The sequence below is a fragment of the Falco naumanni genome, chromosome 2 (genome assembly GCF_017639655.2).
Source record: "Falco naumanni isolate bFalNau1 chromosome 2, bFalNau1.pat, whole genome shotgun sequence".
Classification (NCBI taxonomy): domain Eukaryota; kingdom Metazoa; phylum Chordata; class Aves; order Falconiformes; family Falconidae; genus Falco; species Falco naumanni.
This window is the reverse complement of record NC_054055.1, coordinates 26,572,729-26,591,529: the sequence shown is the minus strand read 5'-3', so window position 1 is coordinate 26,591,529 and position 18,801 is coordinate 26,572,729. Positions and strand designations below refer to the sequence as shown.

Here is an 18,801-nt window from a genome sequence, read left to right as displayed (position 1 = left end):
TCCGCTCTCCGCGCGTGCGCTGCGGGCGCCGTGCGCCGCACTCGAATCCCGCGGCCGCTCGCTCCGCCCACGCACCTCCTCCCGGCCCAAGCGATTGGTCGCAGGAGGCCGCACCGCCTCTCTCGGCTTGCCCCCTTCGATTGGCCGAGAAGCAACCTTCTTTTGTTATTGGATAGTTGCCGCGTTGCTCAAACCTGAGCCTGCGACAGGAGCTCGCGCCCCTGCGGGGTGGGGCTATCCCCCGCGCTCCTCCCTTCTCATTGGCGAGCTGGGGCGTCACTCAAGCGGGACTTGGCGCGAAAGGCGCCGCCGCCGCACGGGTGTCGCGCCTTAAAGGGCCATGCGCTAGGACGGCGCCTTCTTCGCGGCCGAGATGGCGGCGCGCAGCAGTGAGCGCACGGTGAGGCTTGGCCGCCGCCTCTGAGGGGGCTGGCGGCGCGGGGGGATCCCGCCTGCCTCCCGCTGCCTGGTGATGGGGCCGCCCTGGGGGTGGGGGCCGTCGGGGCCTTCTCCGGCGTGTGGTGCTCCCCTGGCGGGCCTGGGACCTCGGCCCGCTGGTGAGGGGAAGAGCGGGCAGGCCGGGGGCCCGGGCGGGAGCGGGGCCCGGTGGGCTCCGGGACGGTGGCCGGGCGGTGTGGGGCGGACGTCTGCCGTCCCCGGCGTGCTAGGGACAACGGGGCTGTGAAAGCTGTCTTGTCTTTCAAACGCAGTGCGTATATTTTTATATATTAAAGCCCCTTGTGTATGGGCACGCGTTACCTGAAAGCGACAGGTAGAAAAGCAGCTTGCTGTTTAGCCTAGCCCTCTTACCGTCCTTACGCCGGTGTCAGAAGAGCACGTTTGCAAGCGAATGGGAGTAAAATGTTGCAGTTCGGTTTATTTTCAGAAATAGTTTTGGGTCGTGACGTTGAGAAAGGTCTCTCCCAGAGACAGGTGCGGTTCGGTGGAACGGCTGGCCCTGCAGTGGGGGGTCAGCCACGCACGCTGGCACGGCAAGCTGGTGCTTCCCGCTGGAGAGCTGGTAATGGATTTAGCCTCTGCTTGTTGCTGTTGATGAAAATGTTATCTTAGACCGAGGTTTACCTTGAGTGTATTACATGCATCCTTAGGCGTGTACGTGAGCACCTGGCAGGCTTGGATGTAATGCGTTGCACACAGGGGACCAGAATTTCCTCCTTCACGTTTCTTGAGGTGCTGAGCATAACGAAGGGGGCCTGTGTCTCTGCTGGTGACAGGTGACATGAAGAAATGGAGGCTTGGCTGGCATAAGCACAGCCTGCTGTGTTGAGCTGGGTGAGTGGAGGCTGGCTGCCTCCACCACGTCATTGCCTGAAACAGAAGTTTCCAGTTGGGTTTCTTGTTTGACATCTTGGCTTGATGCTTGGAGCTCTCAGAAGTCAGGTGGCTTTTGGGTTGGGGTATTTATGTGAGCAGCTGTGTCTTATATGTGCTTTGGTGTAATCGAGATGGTGTAAAGGATTCAGCATGATGGTGTGTGAGATATGTCTCTTGAGGATCTGTGATTTGGGGTCTTACTAGCTACTCACCTGGCTTGGTGTTCTCTGTTGTGTGTCACCTCCTCTGCGCTGTGGTCGTGTATCTACACCTGGACCAGCAAGAGCTGTGACAGAGGAATCTGAGGTCTCCTGTGTCCTTCCTGACTTGTATTTTTCCTAGCGTGTACAGAGAAGGATGTCAGAAAACTAGTTTCAGGCTTAAGTAGATGAATGTAAGCCGTTTAATTAGTTCGTTTAGTAAAACAAAACTTTTAGGAAAAAAATCTGCCCACTTTTTGATTGTGTAGAAAAAAGGAAAAAAGCAAACTTTACAGCTTCTGAACTTTGAAAAACTTGCTTTTAATACATCAGGCACACTACAGCAGAAACTTAACAGAAAATACTGTATTGTGCCATTCCCCCACCCCACCCCCCTTTGATGTAATGGCTTGACTAAGGTAACTTCTTAGTGTCTGCTTTTAACTACAGATATACAAGTTTAGGGCACTCCTGACTCCTGTATCAGGGAGGTACAGACACCATTTAAGTTAGCCTCTGGGTGATAGGCTTTTCTTCCTTCCCCACTCTCTGAATTACGCAGTACTGAGGGATGAAGGCAGGCTGCTAGTTGAGATTGTCCCTCCAAAACAGCTGTTTTGAAAGTTTTAATAACTCTGTACTTGGATGGTTTATGTTCAGTGAACTCAATACCTGGCTATTCAGTTTTTTCCCTGTCCCTACATGATTTTCCCCTATTTCTGCGGGTTTGGTTTTTTTTTTAACCAAGCGTGAGGACTCTTGTGTGTCACTTGAAGCATTACCAAGCATCAGGTTTTTTCCCTCTGCTTTATTTTATTTCTGTTCTGAGCACCCATATAAGAACTTGCAACTGCACCCACTCTAATTTAGTCCTTTTTCCTAGTGTTGAAGTGCTAGTACCAAAGGCTCTGACTGGTGCCTTTGTGCTTTATGGCTGCAGTTATTGTCTATGAGGCTTTCTGCATTTTTCTGCCTCTTTGGTTCTACAGTTTGTTTATAAATCATTGTTGTTTTTACTATCCCATGGATCTGTCAAATTGTATCTATTAATGAGTAAGACTGAGAGGTTGGGGTTTTTTTCCTTGTACTTAGGAAACATTTGGTATGCCACTGAGATTAATAGTCTTCTGGACAATTATTCTTGCTGTACTGTACTTTACTGCTTCAGAGGAGGGACAATGTTCTGGTGGATCATTTTTACCATCTATGCAAGTTGCTTAGTTTGAAAAGTGTCCATCTGCCACAAGTTGCTGATTATTTGAAAACTTCCTATGAGGTCGTGTCTCGTCCCCCTGCCTAGTGTTTGGGAGCTTCAGGAAGTCACTGTGTGCTACTGGTGTGTTGAGCTGTGGCTGCTTTTATTGTTAGCTTTTGCATGCTTGAGTAGACAGCTGATACACAATGGTAGCAGCAATGAGTTTTGGAAGGTAATGTCCTCATACCTGTGAAGGTTAAATGTGCTCAGCTTGCTACCATTACTTAATACTGGTTCACTTTGCTCCTTGTGGGACTGTAAGCTTCTTCGATTACTATTCTGAGGCTTTAGCATGGCTTAAGAAAGGAAAGCCTATAGGGAGTACGCAAAGAGAGAAGATTCATTTAGCAAAAGTGGCCTAGCTGAGATTCAGAACAAACATACAGAGTTCCCTGATTTTCATATGTATTTTCTTAAGTGTGTTAGGATTTTTCAGAGCATCACAGCATGATGCTCCCTGTGAGAATTTTCAAGAGCAGCAGCAGACTTAAATAATTTTGATGACTTGAGAGAAATCAAGGGGACTAGCTAATATTTGAGTCTACAGTTTATGATGGGAAATTCTTTGATGCTGTTTCATAAACTCAAATTTTATACTCCGGTTATTTGGAAGTATCTATTTATTAAAAGGAATATAAACCAGTCTTCTGCATAAACAGATGAGAAAAATAGACTTGGTAGCAAGTGATTACTTGAACTGAAGCAAAGAATGAATCCCTGTACAATGGTCAGTATTTCGGCACATTTTTTTCAGTATTTATTTCAAGCAGATCTCTGTACTGACTATTACACTATTCAAATTGGTGCCTGTACCCTGCGTCCAGGTGAAATGTAGATGACATGCAAGTAGTCGAAAGCCTGTATTGCTTTTGCATTGCATAACTGTTGAAGTGTTTGAGTACACTAGCTTTTTCTTTCACTTAGTCTATTTTGGGCTAGAAAAATGTTACTTATGCCAGCAAAACCAAACAAAAACCTTCCTATAGCTTGGAGGTTTTATGTAGTTATTTTTAATTCACAAAGATTTTACAGGTGAAACATCAAGACATGTAGGAAAATTGTGATGCTGGCAGCTGTGCTTGGATTTCGAACTGATTCTGCTTTTGACTGTTTCATGGGATGTCTTTGATTTGAATCAATGGCAGATAGTATATTGATATTTAAATCAGTGGTTACTGTCATTTGGGTTGCTGAGGCTTGCATTGCTGCTGTTATTCTGTTGCCTGCTGCACTAATTCTGTGTTTTCCTCGGTTCATTTTTACTTTGTTACTTGGTCTTACTCTGTGTTCATCAGTTCAGCATCCTGTAATGCTGATGGTATTTTTGTAGGAGTGAGGTTTAGGTCTTGATGTTAACACCTAATGGGCTTTCATTTGGTTTTCATGGCTGCTAAGCATAAAACTGTGTATACACATGTATACAAAAACCTCTTCAAAATATTTTTATTGGTATATTCTTAATTAGGGATTAGTGTTTTAATTGGCTTTCTGCGGTAGCAAAAGTTCTTGTGCAAATGAAGTTATTCCAAGAAAAGCAATTATGTTGTGTAGGAAAAACTTATAAATACAAACTGCAAAGTGTTCATAAAACTGTCCTTAGAAACAATGATTGATACGTTCAGAGTACTTGGGGTCCTAATATTCTTGTCCACAATGAATCACTTAATTTCTAAGAAGAAATAAGCTGTGGATAGACTTTAAATAACTTATGTTTTCTTAATTTTTTTTTCTTCTGTATGATTTTTCTTCCTCATAATGTGTTTTGGGCAGTTGTCTGATTTTCTATGAGTAACATACATAAATACTTTCTGTATTTTAATTTGGGTCACAATATGCTCCCAATAATTGGTATTTGCAAAAATTTAAAAAAAAAAAGAAAAAACCCCAAGAAACCACAAACACAAAACCCTGCCAAGGTGAGCAGTTGTTCAGTTGACATATTAGTAAATGCTCTGTGGAAAGCTGTGGGAGCATTGCGTCTACCTACAGCCCACTTCTGTCTTATGTTACCTTCAAATGCTGCTACTAAAATATCTAGTGGTGGGTACAGTGGAGAGAAATTACTCTTGCCTATTAAAAATAACCATTCATATTTTATTTTATTCATACACACAAATCAAAAAGGTTAGGCCAGGTTGCCAGTTTTTTAGTCATCACCATAAATGCAGTATACTAAGTGCCATGGCCCTTTTGCTTTGAAGAATCTTGTTAGAAAGCACATGGTTTGATGGTATCCCAGCTCACAGTGTGTTCACAGCTAGGTGGTCCCTTCTGGTCATTACAACATCCAAAACACAACAAACATTTGGGAAATTGATGTAGACTGCTGGGAAATCCATGGTCTCTGTGGCTATGTTCTTGAGAACAGTCTGAAGCTGACCTAACAGCACGTTGCTGCTCAGAGGCAGGGGACCTTCATGGCTGTGATTTGCTGCTGCTTTTCTTGGGCTGATACCACTAATCAGGTGTAGTATGAAGTCATCTAGATGTGTCTGCTGGTGGGGTTCAATCTATGCAGGGAAGGATAGGAGAGATGAATTGAAATCAGTGGAAAAGAGGAGTCGGGACTGCGCAGCTGGGAGGGTGAGGTGAGAAGAGAGCATGTCCTCTGCCCCATCTACAGTTAGTGAGCTGTTAGGTTAGATGAGTGGGTGCAGAACTGTGCTCCTGGGCATGTTTTATCAGGTTTGGCCACCTTAGCCTGGTATCTCAAGTCCAGTGAGTATAATCAGTAGTTAAGGCGGCAGATTTTTTCTAACTAATTGTGCATTACCTTCTCACAATAAGCAAGAGACAGTGGAATTAAGTAGAAGACAGAAGTGGAAATCGGAAACTAGTATGGAAAAGACTTTTTTTTTTCCTTCTGATTCTATTTTTAGTGGAGGGAGTTAGATGGAAAAATGACACAGCCTGAGTCCAAAGGAAGGAAATAAATCTTTTAAGGTATTAGTCTCCTGCAGCAATACTTCTATGTATCATCTAATTGGATTTTACTTTTTTTGTGACAAAGAAACAAATGTGCTGATAAACAGCTTTATTTTGTTTTCAGGATGATCTGCACAAAACTCATAACTCCGAGTCGGCCACAGATGGACTCTCTGCAACTTCATTTATAGAATATCCAAAGTACAAGCCATTTATTAATTCAGATTTGCTGCGCTCCCCACGGAAACCAGTAATTCCATATCCTGAAAGCAACAGCAGAGGTAATAGTTCAGCAAAGTTGTTTTCTTACCTGTTTCCAAATAATGTGCTGAAAGACTGTATGTACTAATCTACAAACGTCACTGGTTATATCCTTCTATCACTTCCCAGTGATCACCTGTTTTTGTAAGTCGTTTGCACTTGCCTTACTGAAGAATACCTAATGAAAAAAGTCATCTTGCTGCTGGAGAAAGATGCTCCTCTTCAGTAGTAGAGAGCTGTAAAATCGCCTGAGTACTTTGTGAAATTGTCCTGAAGTGTTTTCTTTGTCCTCTTTCTTCAGTCTTCCTGTCCCCCAATCTTTCCTTTCCTGAGTTCACAGCTGAGTTTACAATAAGGAGACTTAAGCCCCCAGACTGGTCAGGAGCAAAGGAAGAGGTTTGGACCTGTTGAAATGGGAAGGCATTGTTGTGGACAAGGTGTGGTGAGAATATTTATCGTATCAGTGAAGACTTGGAGAATACAGAAAAGAGTTCAGTGTGGTGCTGAACTGAGAGCTCTCAACACCAAAAAGGGGGTGATTTTACTCCCATTTGTTCTTCCTTGTTCCTAGGCTATTCTTTCTCCCTCCTTTGCCACTCCAGTCCTGGTGTTCATCTCCAGATAAACAGGTTCCTCTTGCCTGACCTGGCCTGAATAAAAACATTCTTGGTTAGTTTTCTGTTATTTTAGTGAATTAACTTGTCACGCAATGAGATGCACTCCAGAGCCACCTTGGGGTAAGTACAGGAGGCAGTACGGGTAGTTGGGAGGCTAGAGCAGGACCGATCCTTTGACGTGACCTGTTCAGCTCACAGTCATTGCAAAAATACACCCTTAAGGCTTAAGAGTAAGAGCACGATAAACTTGGTCTTTTTCCTTATAGGGAGAAAAGTGGGAAGGATTTAGGATAAATGCTAATATCACTCAAACTAAGCAGAAAATCAGCATGATAGCCCCAAGTCCCTGTTCCAATGATGTAATTCATGTCTGAATTACTAGTGACTTCTACATTAATGAACTAGTAGATGAAATCTCAATTCTTGGAAGTGCTACTTAAAATGCAGAGTATGCTCTCATGTGCTCAGTGCCATCAGTTGAGAGTGCCATTGACACAGAACTAAAGGAACCTTGTGACAGATGAGAAATTGGATGTTCGGGAAAGAGCTTTGTTATGAATTACTGTTGCAGGCATATTTTTATAGATTGTGTTGCATTAGTGATAAACTTCTAACTTCCAAGCTTTCACTTGGCAACTTCTCAAGCAGGGAATCTGCCAAATCTGAAGTAAGTATGGGTAGAGTGAGGCAATCGGATAAATTACATCCCTTTTTAAAAAATATGAAATGTTGTTATTTAAAAAAAATATGTTTAAGTAAACATGAAGACATACTGAAAATTCAGAAGGCAGATGATCCAGTATCTTACTCTTTTTGTGTAGCTTTTTAAAATGCAGAAATGTTCCGGAGTGTATATTTTAGTAGTTTAAGAATATGGAAATTAACTTCAGATGGGAAAATCGATTTGATTATCCTTACTGCTTCTCTCACCCTACAATTTAAAAAAAACTTATTGAAAAATCCTGAAATTGAGTATAGTTAATGCTGCTTATTTTGCTTTGAAATTGTGTTGTGTGTGTGCATGTCTCAGTAGATATAGTTGGTTTTAATACTCTAATAAGGATGACAGAATGACACTTGGCATACTGTTGGGTCTCACCTTTATTCATTGCTTGGATTGCTTCATTTGGTTTATTTTGTTAGTCATTATTGTAAATATACAAAGATTTCAGTTTAGCTCTAAGGATAATAGTGACAAAGCTGTTTATAGTTTTAGCCATGCCCATTTCAACTGAATCCTGATAATAGTGATATAAACAGGGAAGAGGGGGTCGTTAGTGACACTGATCTTGACAACAAGGCCAAGTTATCTGTGACTTTCCCCTTAACTGTGACTGTTGTCACCCACTTATTTACTTAACAGGTACCTTAAAGCAGGTAGTTTTTATTGATAACGATGCTCTAATGTGCTATTCTGCATTTCAAGTTTTGATGAGCTTTCACTCTGGAAAACTCATTCTGATAATTTTTTTCCTTCTGTTTTTGGTTTGGTGGGTTTTTTTGTAATTTGATGCTCAGCAAATATGCAGTCCCATCTTCTCTTGTGCTCATGCATTCTGTAATAAAGGTGCATTCTTTCTCTAGAGTGGATTTAAGCATAAAGGAGTGGGCTAATGTGACCTGGCAGATTAGTCTGCTATATGAGCTGTCTGTACAGATGTTCCTGTGTTTTACTTTAACAGGACTGTATAGGGAAAGGGCTTATGGTTATGGCTCTCTTTGCAGAATTGAACAATACAGCTAAGAGACATAATACATTAGATTACCAGCAGATGGTCTAATTGCAAGGGGATGTGAGTTCTATTACAATTTCTTTTCTTTCTGTGGTGCTGAATATATAAAGGTTTAGTTGAGTAGCTGCTAAAGTAGGGAATGGAACAAAAAGAGGGAAAGTTGTTCAGCAGAAAGCAGATGTATGTCTTGCGGGGCAGGAGAGGAACACAACTGCAAAATGAGAAGAATCAAAATGGAGCTGCCACTTCGAGAAATAAACACTTCTATAGCCCTTCTGATAGCTAAACTTTATCCTGCTCTGTGACTTTTCATAGGAATGTTGTGTTTTGTAATTGTTTTGCTAGCATGTGCTAGTAGTGGAATAATAATACAGAGAACTGCCACTGTTTTGACTATCTAGTTGTGACCTTTCATTTATTTTTGATAAGTCAGAAGATGCACTGTTTGCACTTAATTTACAGAATGTTTACATGGCTTATTCTGGGAAATGGATGCATCTTTCCCTAATGCTTCAGATGGTGTGCATCAAGGCCATCTATTTGTTTGAGACTAGTTTTAGAATCAGTTACGGTTTAAAGGAAAGCAGGTCTTAATTCGTAGGAGTCTTAGATGCTGGTAAAGGAACACTGACTTTCTTGCATAACGTGCTTTTATAAAAATGTTTCAAGTTCAATGTTATCTTGAAGTGGTGGCAATGATATCTAACAAAAGGTACTTGTTCAATTACAGCAATATTTTCTGCTCTGAAGAATCTCCAGGAAAAAATTCATCGACTGGAGTTGGAACGGCTTCAGGCAGAGGAGAATGTAAAACACCTCAGCAGGGAAACAGCAGACTATAAAAAAGTACTGAGTGAACAAATGCAGCACAAAGAGCATGACAAGACTGAAGTGTCAAAGAAAAATCAAGGTTATTTACAAACTTTATATATATACTGCAAAACACTGATGTTGATGAAACTTGATATCTATCAACGCACAAAACTTTAAATTTGCTTTTTTCAGCATCTTTGCAGCGACACATGGAGTTGTAAAGAAATAATTTTAAAAGCATACTTTGTTTTGGTGATTTGCATGCATACAAATGTTCATTAGGCTTAACCTGTGAGTTTCTTTAGATGGTAGTCTTGTTTATTTTGGAACTGTCCTGAAAAAAAAAAATATCCCATTAACAAGCAGTGCGTGATTTCACTTCTGTGCTTTCTGTTATCTTCAGAACTGGCTTCTCAGCTCGCAGCTGCTGAGTCTCGGTGCAGTCTGTTGGAGAAACAACTGGACTACATGAGAAAAATGATCCAGCATGCAGAAAATGAGAAGTCACATCTCTTGGAGAAACAGGTGTGTTCTCAAGATTATCCCAGGGGTAAATTATAAAAATAATGAAAATTGTAATGATTTCTTTGTAGTTTCTGTAGTTTTAATGTCTTTAAGTGTGGGTGTTTTTCAACTGGCCTTTATGTACTTAGGTGTGGATAATTTCCCTATTTAAAATTCCCAGTCTTATCACAACTGTTGTCTTTTCTGTCGTTGTGCACCTGTCTCTAAGGCAGTATCAGGCTTTGATATTAGTAAGAATTGTTTGATTCTGCATGATTGGCTTACTGTAGCAGTGCATCCTTATCCCTCAGTGTTATATGCATTTGCCACTGGACAAAACCTCCCTTTTGTGTTTACAGTCTTCAGGTCTTTGGGGACTTTTTCTACTAGTACTGCTTTTGCTAAACTGGAGCTAAAGTACTGATTCTGTAGAGATAATAGTAAAATTTCTATTTCCCATCATCAGTAACTGTGGGGTTTGGCCTATATTTAAAATGACCTTGAACTTAGTTTTCTAGGAGTATGGATTACCTAGAGCTTTCTATTTCTGGTCTCTGTGGCTTTCCTATTTAAGTCTATTAAATATTTACTTAAAAAAATTAGGAAAGCTATCTCTAATAGCCTGGTAATGAGAGGGTTTTACCATGTTGGGTTTGGAGGCAGGAGAGACTGTAGAATTCTCTCTCATCTGAATCTGGTTCAGTTTGCAGGGTGTGAGGTTTCCAAAACTGGTGGGTGAATCAGTGGTGCAGTTTGCTTTTTAATCATAGCACCATCTAAAATTGCACAGAGGAAGTAGTAGTTCCTTTGGACTGTTTATGGGCCTCTTTTGTGCTGCAGACACGACTTACTATAGATGGTCTTGTTTTATTGTGCTTATAATTGTTTTGCTTTTCACTTCTCCCTCCAAGGGTTCATTGGAGACAGATCGGCTTCTTGATCAGTCACATGTTCAGTCTAAATTGGAAAAGCTGGATATGCTGGAAAAAGAATACAGCAGGCTTACAACAATGCAGTCCATAGCAGAGGTCTGTCAATTTGTATTGGATACTATATCAGATTATCTTGTTTATTGTAATTGGTATTTTATAGCCTATATGTCAGTAGCAGAGCTGAGCAACTAAATGTCTTTTTAAAGCTGAAGTGTGGTAAAAATTTAAAGTTACTGCTGAAAGCCTACATGGCCAGGTAGGTGTTAGGTCACTACAAGAGCTGGAGTTCTGTTAAGCCTTAACAGCATCTGCTAGTCTTCCTCTTTTGTGGTTAGTTGGTGCCTGGGCATGTAGGATTGCAGGCATTTCTAAGCTCTCTGCTTCTGAGTTGCCTTGCGTGCTACTAAGTGGTAGCAGTTAATATTCAGTTATGACCCAGATTTGACTTGACTTGTATGGGTTTGTTGTGCTTGGTTTTATTTTTCTTTTAGCCGCTTGCCCTCCTTCTTAAGAAACACAACTATTACTAGTTATTTTGTGTTTAGCATTCTGGAGTCTGGCATTGCTAGGCCTCTAGCGCTGGCTGTCTGTCAGTGGTTTGAACCAGTCTGCATTTTCAGGTTTTCTTTTGAATCGGTATCTTTTATAAGAGTTGATGTTACGGTGAAGGGATGCTTAAATACCCAACTCATTACACAGTGGCTAAGGCCTGATGGGGGTTCCTGAGACTGTAGAGCAGGCTGGGGTGATGGAAGATAAACTGTCACAGGGGCTTGTAAGAAAGATGGAATATATGTGATTTGAATGGGGGGAAAAAATAGTCTGAAGGGTTCTTGTATTCGACAAAAAAGTTAGTTCTTTTGTATAGCGCCTTTGTCATCAATGTTTATCCAGGGATTTACCTTTCAACACCTTCGTATAACAGCTGGTTACATTAATCTTGCACTTAGTGCTTAAGTAAAGCAGAATCGAAATATTTACTGCTTCGGTGTAGTGGGTTTATAAACAAACAAGAGTACAAATATAGCTGTTACTTTGAATTGCATGCTTTTCTGCCTTAAGCTTGATTAGTTGCTCTGTGAATAATCAGTCTTTAGGGGAAGAGAAGGGAAGTTGTTTTGTGTCCTGGAGCTCTGGATTGTTTATTCACTCTGCTGTGTAAAATCAGAAAGTTATTAAATAAATTTCACAGTGGGAGTTTTAAGTGTACACTATTTAAACACTGTTTTCATCTTGTTGGAGGGTTTGCAAAGAAATGTGTGCCTTTCCCCTTATCTGTTTTCATTGAAAAAGGACTTTCAAAAGAGTTCTTACATCTTTTTACCATAAAAAGATGCAATCACTTCAGTTTTACTTAAAGATCTCTCAGAGGCATCATATAAATTTTCCCCTCTTCTTTATTAGGAAGGTGGCTAGATGCTCAAAAATTCTACAAGTTTGTTACAGATGCAGCAAAAATGTTGTTTGTGGTCTAAATGAAGCAAGTCTTCTCTCAGTTTAGTGATACATGATACATCTTTATTAGCTCTTCTGTAGTACAAAATCTTTCACAATAATGTACACAAAATAACCTACTTTCTAGGGTGGTTTTTTTATAACCAAAGAGGAAGACAGCCTTGTGTATTGCTCTCCTTGTAGGCTGCAACTTATGAGATACCAATTGCGGAAGTAAAAATCAAAAAATCAATTAAGTTTTAAGGATAAGCACTTGACTGCTGTGTTTATGCCTATACAGACAAAATGTCAGCAATCGTTCTAATGCTGAAGTCTTAGCTTTAAGTTGTAAGCTGAACTCATATACTTTGCTCAAGCTCATAGTATTGTATGCTTTAGGAAAAAAATAATTGTTTCACTAATAATGCTGTTGGTTTTATTTGATTTCGATTAGAAAAAAATGAAAGAGCTGGAACACAAGCTTCAGGAGGAAGAACATGCAAGGAAGCTTGTTCAGGAAAAAGCAGCTGAGGTAACCAACAGGAAGTTTCTTTTGTACTGGTATGCACTGTAATTACCTCTTCCTTTCCATCAACTTTTCAACTAAACTTGGTGAAAATGCCTTCCATATACAGAATAACCAAAACCTTGTTTTAGACTTTTTTTTTCCCTCCTCTCCTGTCTGAGGTGCCAAATGTGCCGAAGTTGTCTGAGCTTTTTGGAAACTTTTTTCTAACAGCAACTGTGCACTGAAGCTGGATTTCTTCAATAAAAAAAGCTGGTTGAAAAAGGAGTAGAAATTCAGACTAATTCATAGTTGAGGGTGTATGAGGATTTAAGCAGATCAAGGTTAATGAGTGTGCTCCCTTGTTTGTAAAAGTAGCTAGAAATACTGTAGAAGGCGGCAAAAAAAGAAGCAACATATACTGTTGGTTATGAGCCCATAAGGACACTGATCTTCTATCCTTGAAATGTTGTGTTCATTAAATACTCGTATGCTGAAGAAGTATGTAGGTAACATGTTAGGCTCTAGCATTAATCTTGGCCATGAGTTTGGGGGGGGCGGGGGGGTAAAGGTGTCTCAATCATGAATACTTGTTCTGTGAATACTTCTAGTTGAGATTGGTTGGGAGATGATTTCTAAAGCTGTGCTGTGGCTTCCTCTTGGAAGGAACAGCGAAGCATGTAGAGCTCACTGTTGGCAGTGAGAAACCTAACCTAACTATTCCAGTTGATGGTTTGTTGTTTGCTGCTTCTTGTTTTTGTTTTTTTAATGTCAGATTTAATAGAACAGAAAGAATAGTTGTGTTAATTACATGCAAGGGTGTTTTGATTTATTGAATATTTTGTCAAGTGTAAAGCACGGCAGATGTTTTGGCATTTGCCTGTATGGGAGTATTGCAGCAAGACTAACTCTCTAACTTACTGGGATTAGTGATGATTAATGGTACCAGAGGTAGTATTCTTATTTAATGTTTAAATTACCCTTGGACTGCAAATGGATCCTAAAGACTCACAACCCTTGCTTTCAGAAAGCCTGTATTTCAGAAATTCTTGTTTTCCAGTTCTCAGCTTACTTTGTCTCTGATTATCTATTAATGTCATTCCAGTAACTCCCCTTAATTCTCTCAATTAAAGCTTCAAACAGGCCTGGAAACCAACAGACTACTGATTCAAGCAGCATCACCGTTGCTTTCTCCAAAAGCAAGAAAACCCAGGAAAAAGACAAAGCAGCCAGAGAAGGTAACATGAGGGGAGGAAAAGGACAGTTATTGAAGGGGTTAAATAAGGCCGTGTGCATTCCCTTAGGAAACTGGTTGCCTCTTTTATTACAAAGCAGAGGGAAAATGGGTTTGCTGTAGTGTCATCTTTGATAAACGTTTCTCTCATCTTTCTTTCCAGAAAGGCTCTCTTACAAGCCATCTCACTACACGGCCCCATTACAGACTGTGTCTGGGCGATGTACCCTTTGTAGCTGGAAAGGTGAGCTGCTCTTACTCCCAAGCTTAATGCTCAGTAGCTGCAGAGCCTTCGGTGGCTTTGGTTTGGTGCACCCTGACACCCAGTGGTCAGATCATTTAACTTTCTTTGACTTCCAGTTTGTCTCAAAAGGCAGTTGACTATTGATAGCTTGCTGAGCTAGCATTTCCAGAAGTGGGTCCTCTCTGTACTGCTTGTCAAGTTGTTCTTGTTGGTGCACGCTCATTCAAACAAAAAAAATACATTCTTGGCAGCAAATCAGAAATGTTACTGTTTTTATATGTTCTCCATTGTAACCAAGTAGGTTGACAATGCCATTTAAAAGATGTTTCTTTTACTTTCCTTTTCAGTCTACCAGTCCCAGTCATTCAGTTGGTGCCAATGTGCAACATGTCCTACACCTGATGAAACAACACACGAAAGCTTTGTGTAACAGTCGTGTGGTAAGTGATACTCCACTAGCAAAACCCATCAGTACTGGTCATCCTGCCAACAAAAGCAGAAAGTCGTCAGTGCCAAAGGACTCTTCTTCATCCCAGGAAGAGCTCTCGGAAGTGTTGCTGACTTTACAAGATGAATTTGGACAGATGAGTTTGTGAGTCTGACATATTCTCCATTGCAGATTATGAATGTAGATGCTTTGTATTTTTGCCCTTTGCTTTAAAGTTGGAAGGTTTTGCACGATAAAGGCATTAGTTTTAGGAACTCTCTAGTATATAATCTTTGTTCTACAGGCTGCAGGGGCTGTCATTTCTTCTTGCATTTAAAGAGAAATTCTGATGATTTCTGGACTCCATACCTGTGTTTATATGCAACAGTATTGAATTTAAGGGGTAGGGAAGAAGTGGGGTAACAGCACCTGAGGCAATGCACAATAGTCCGTTCAAGGACAGCTTTACTAGTCATTTTGCTTGTCCTGGTTAACAGAATGTGAATTGTTATTCTACACGCAACTGCAGCAGATACAGATACACAAAACAGTAACTGAATGAGTGCTGAGATCATACCCTCAAGGGATTATTTGGTCATTTTGAATGTGTGATTTGAAGTTTTGAAGCTACTTATGTTACTGAGACTTAACATTGCAGCAGCCTGCCACCAGGATGTGCTCCTGTAATAATGCTGCTAACCAGCAATGCTGTTCTTACTGGTTCCTTACGGTATGTTGAGCGTGCCTGGCTGCTGATGCTATGGTTTCCTAGGAGTGTTGTTTCTGAACTGGGTGTACAAGCACTGGAAGCCAAGGCAGTCTGATGCAAGCTTTGTTCTGTCTGAATTCCATGCTAGTGATCACCAGCAGCTGTCCAAGCTTGTCCAGGAAGCCCCAACCGTTGCAGTGAGGGAAGATCTGGAGAGGGAACTTGAGGCACTGGTGGGAAAGATGGAAGCAAAGGCAGACCAGATCAGCAAAGTCCGGAGGCATCGGTTGCAGGTGAGCTACTTTTGGCTACGTTCATGCTTCTGTAGAGTTGCTGTCTTAAGGTTCATGTTATATCCTAACCTAGCAGCAACTGAATGAAGCCGAACAGTAGAGCAGTAGCGCCTAGCTTTAGCTTTGACATCCCAAAGTTAGTCTGTGTACTTTCGTGCTTCTATCCCAGTATTTCTGCAGAAGTGTCCTTTCGGTCTAATCCTGTCACCCTTGTGCTCACTCTTCATCCTGTCCTGGGCAGAGCTTTCACATCTGTTGTTGCATTGTATTTTATGCTCCTCTAATCTCCTGAATCTTTTTAATAGCTCTCCTTTGCTTGGATTAAATGAACTATTTATGTTTTGATTTGCATTTTATAAAACATGGAATATCTGTTTTTGTTTAAAACAACTTTCAAAATGTTTTGAATAGGGTAGCTTGTTCATTCGAAGTTGTAAAACCTATCGGTTCCCTGTTTTCTGTAATCTTTGTCCATTTTGGTGAATTTCTTCCAAAGAGCTTAACCCCCTGTGTTTAATCTGGTTCAGTTCATATGAACCAAGATTCACCCTCACCAGACATAACTTACACACAAAATACGTGCTTGAGAGCACTGCTGCTGCGTCCAAAATGGACATGTGAAATGTTTTCAGTCAGAAGCATTACTCACCTTCGATCTCTTATGATCTTCAGAGGAACTGTTGCAGAGAAACAGATGCATAGTAGTTCCTGGTGATAATGATAGTGCTTATACTGAGGTTTCTGGCTAGCTATTGGCAAAATTTCTTGGAGTTGGGATTTAGGAAAATTGCTGCGTGCTATGAACTAGGAGGAGGGAGCACCACTATGTGAAGGGAGGGGAATTGCAAAGCCACCCCTTTTGCAGTTTGAGAGTGTGAATATGTCTGCACCTTAGACTGGTTCCCCATTCAGGCTTATGCCAGCTCAGTCTTCATTGCTGAGTACTGAGCCTTACATGCTGTGATTTGTATTGCTGTGTGTGGGTACCAGCTCCTCACCTCAGCAGTTTTGGTTCTCTTCTTAAAGCTACAACTCTGACAGTGACTAGCTATTAAAATCACTAGTATGTGTGCAGAAAAACTTGTCTTCTGTTTATGTCTTTTTCTAATCACTGGATGGTAACAGTGACAAATCAATTTTTTGTTATGCATCGCTTTTTTTCTATTGCTTTCATAATGGAGATGTTCCCCCATAATGAACTTGTCAGTTTTTAAAGAGTAGTAGTTCCTAACTACTACTACCTAGTAGTTCAGACTACAAGCTGAACACAGTTCTAAAGGTGCAAATATAGCAATGCTGTGTAAGGAAAATAAAACATCTGTTATTCAGGGCGACTTGGAAGCATCAGTTTGCTTAGCTGGCTGAGATATAAGTGGTAGGTTATTATCAGCTGTCTGGAAGAACTGCCCAGCAGAAACTGAAGCAAGGTCACTGCTTAATCTTTTTCTTTGGACTTCTCTTTCAGCTAGAGAAACTTAAGAGAGAATGCAAGTCCAAAAAGACTTCTGCTAAACAAATAAAAGACAGCAGGTTCCCTGTTAGTGAGGTTAAAGTAACAACTACAGTAACAGCAAAAGGAAAGAATGCTGGTCCCATCAAAGTGAAACCTGGAGAGAAGAGTCGGAAGAATCTTCAGTTGCTGAGAGACATGCAGACCATACAGACTTCGCTACAGAAAGATGACATCAGCTGGGACTACTGACTGTTCTGCAGGAGATGTTCTTGAACCATCCCAGTCACTCTCACATTCTGGATATAAAGCCGCTGCCTTTCTCGCTACGTGAAAGAGACTACTGTATGCTAAGTGCACTTTTGAAATATGGGCCCTTAATTCTCCATCCCTGGGTTTGATTGTATATATTATGGTCTATCTTAAATCACATTCCATTTTTAAGGTACTCAGCCACTGAACCTAACCATAGGTCTCTGTCAGTTCCATTTCACGTGGCTGTTCCCGTGGTCCCTCCATTTTCTTTCAGCACACCAAGCACTGCACGTTTGTGTGGGTTGGTGTGTGTGAAATGCCAGTGCGATTTCACGCTATTGTTGAACCATGCATTGGGAGGCTTCTCAAAAATTTATCTTATTTGAAAGCAGTGCTGTGACCCAAAGTCTTAAGGGCTTTTGTCAATTCTGTTCCGTATGCAGCTGCAATTACTCAAACTCTTGAGAGTGTCTAAGGGAGAACATGTAAAACCTTTCAGAGGTGTTCTGTGGAGCTCTCCTCAAAAAGCTTTCCTAGCTTGTGTTCTGTTACGTTGCTTTAGTCTGCGTTAATGGCAATGGATGTCTGAGTACTCAAAGGAGCAAAATAACTTCTCCAAATTATTTTGCTTAATGATTGAATTCTTTTCAAGTCTGAAGAATGAATTTTTTTCTACAGAAGTTGTAATTTTTGAAAAAAATTGAGGATAGGGGATAATACCCTGTTTCCTAGTTCACAGCTTCAGGTGGTAAAGGATCTGGATAAACCACAAGTGTTTTAAACTGCAAGTGCCTCAGTCATGCCATTCAGTCCTGGCATCTTGCTTTTAACTTGAAATATGTGCTTTGAGCTATCCACTTCGGTAGTGGTGCAGTTAATTTTGCACTCTGATTTGCACATCTGAGTAAATGTTATTTATTATGTTAATAATTTAAAGAATTTCCTATTAATGGGATGTATAGAAGACCCGGATGACCCGTTTATAAGTTGAAAAATAATAAAGCCAGCTTGCCTGTTGAACGAATTGTGGGAAAGCTGCATTACTTCTGAACTAACTTAAGTGTCTGCTGCTCTGCTGCAGCACTGCGCCCCATCCAGTGTGCTTCGCGTAGTGATGTGACATCTCCCTGGTCAGGCTGATGAACACGAGCCGCTGGCAAGCTGCGGGTAAGGGGAAGCCAGAGCTGTCCTCCCTTGCCTGTAGCTGAACAGGGGTCAGCATGGGCAGAAGGGATGTGAGTTTTAATTAGTGGTAGGCGATCCAGCCTGCTTGCCTCCTTGCATCCGTGGCACAGGCGGCTTTAACTGTGAGGGGAGAAGTTGGAAGCTGTTAGCTGGGCTTGGAGCCATCCCCTGTAACTTCATTTATGGGGGAGATGTGGTTCTAGGTAGCTGGAGTAACCACTTGGAGGGCCGTTCATCCTGGAGGTTCTGAAAAATCAGCAGCTGAAACTGTGCTCTGCAATCCTGCTCGGGAAGGACCTCTGGGGATCAGCTCACTCAAAGGTGAGTTAAGTTCACATCACCTCAGTCTGTCCTCGCACAGCTCCTTGCCGATGGAAGGCTTGGGAGTATTTCAGGCTGTGTGCAGTGAATGAGATGCCCATGTTGGAATGAAGCCTACTAGGGGTGAGTGTGTCAAAGAGCAGGCACTGAGTTGCTCCCAAATCATCCC

General features: G+C 41.3%; 1 protein-coding gene across 1 annotated transcript; it reads left to right on the top strand.

Annotated features, from left to right (window-relative positions):
- Positions 1-277: 277 nt before the first annotated feature.
- CEP57 (centrosomal protein 57) lies at positions 278-18,146 on the top strand. The gene is made up of 11 exons (XM_040583640.1): positions 278-400; positions 5,840-5,996; positions 9,057-9,236; positions 9,543-9,664; positions 10,555-10,671; positions 12,464-12,541; positions 13,648-13,752; positions 13,912-13,992; positions 14,340-14,584; positions 15,277-15,421; positions 16,887-18,146. Exons 1-11 carry the CDS (start codon positions 374-376, stop codon positions 17,121-17,123), a joined length of 1,494 nt encoding a protein of 497 aa, XP_040439574.1. The 5' UTR covers positions 278-373; the 3' UTR covers positions 17,124-18,146.
- Positions 18,147-18,801: the final 655 nt, after the last annotated feature.

What these genes read in the sequence shown, in the direction of transcription:
- CEP57 (XM_040583640.1), top strand. Translation starts at nt 374, where the DNA reads ATGGCGGCGCGCAGCAGTGAGCGCACG. An exon ending in CACATCTCTTGGAGAAACAG is followed by an intron (nt 9,665 to 10,554) that starts GTGTGTTCTCAA and finishes TCTCCCTCCAAG; the next exon opens with GGTTCATTGGAGACAGATCG. An exon ending in TACCCTTTGTAGCTGGAAAG is followed by an intron (nt 13,993 to 14,339) that starts GTGAGCTGCTCT and finishes TTTCCTTTTCAG; the next exon opens with TCTACCAGTCCCAGTCATTC.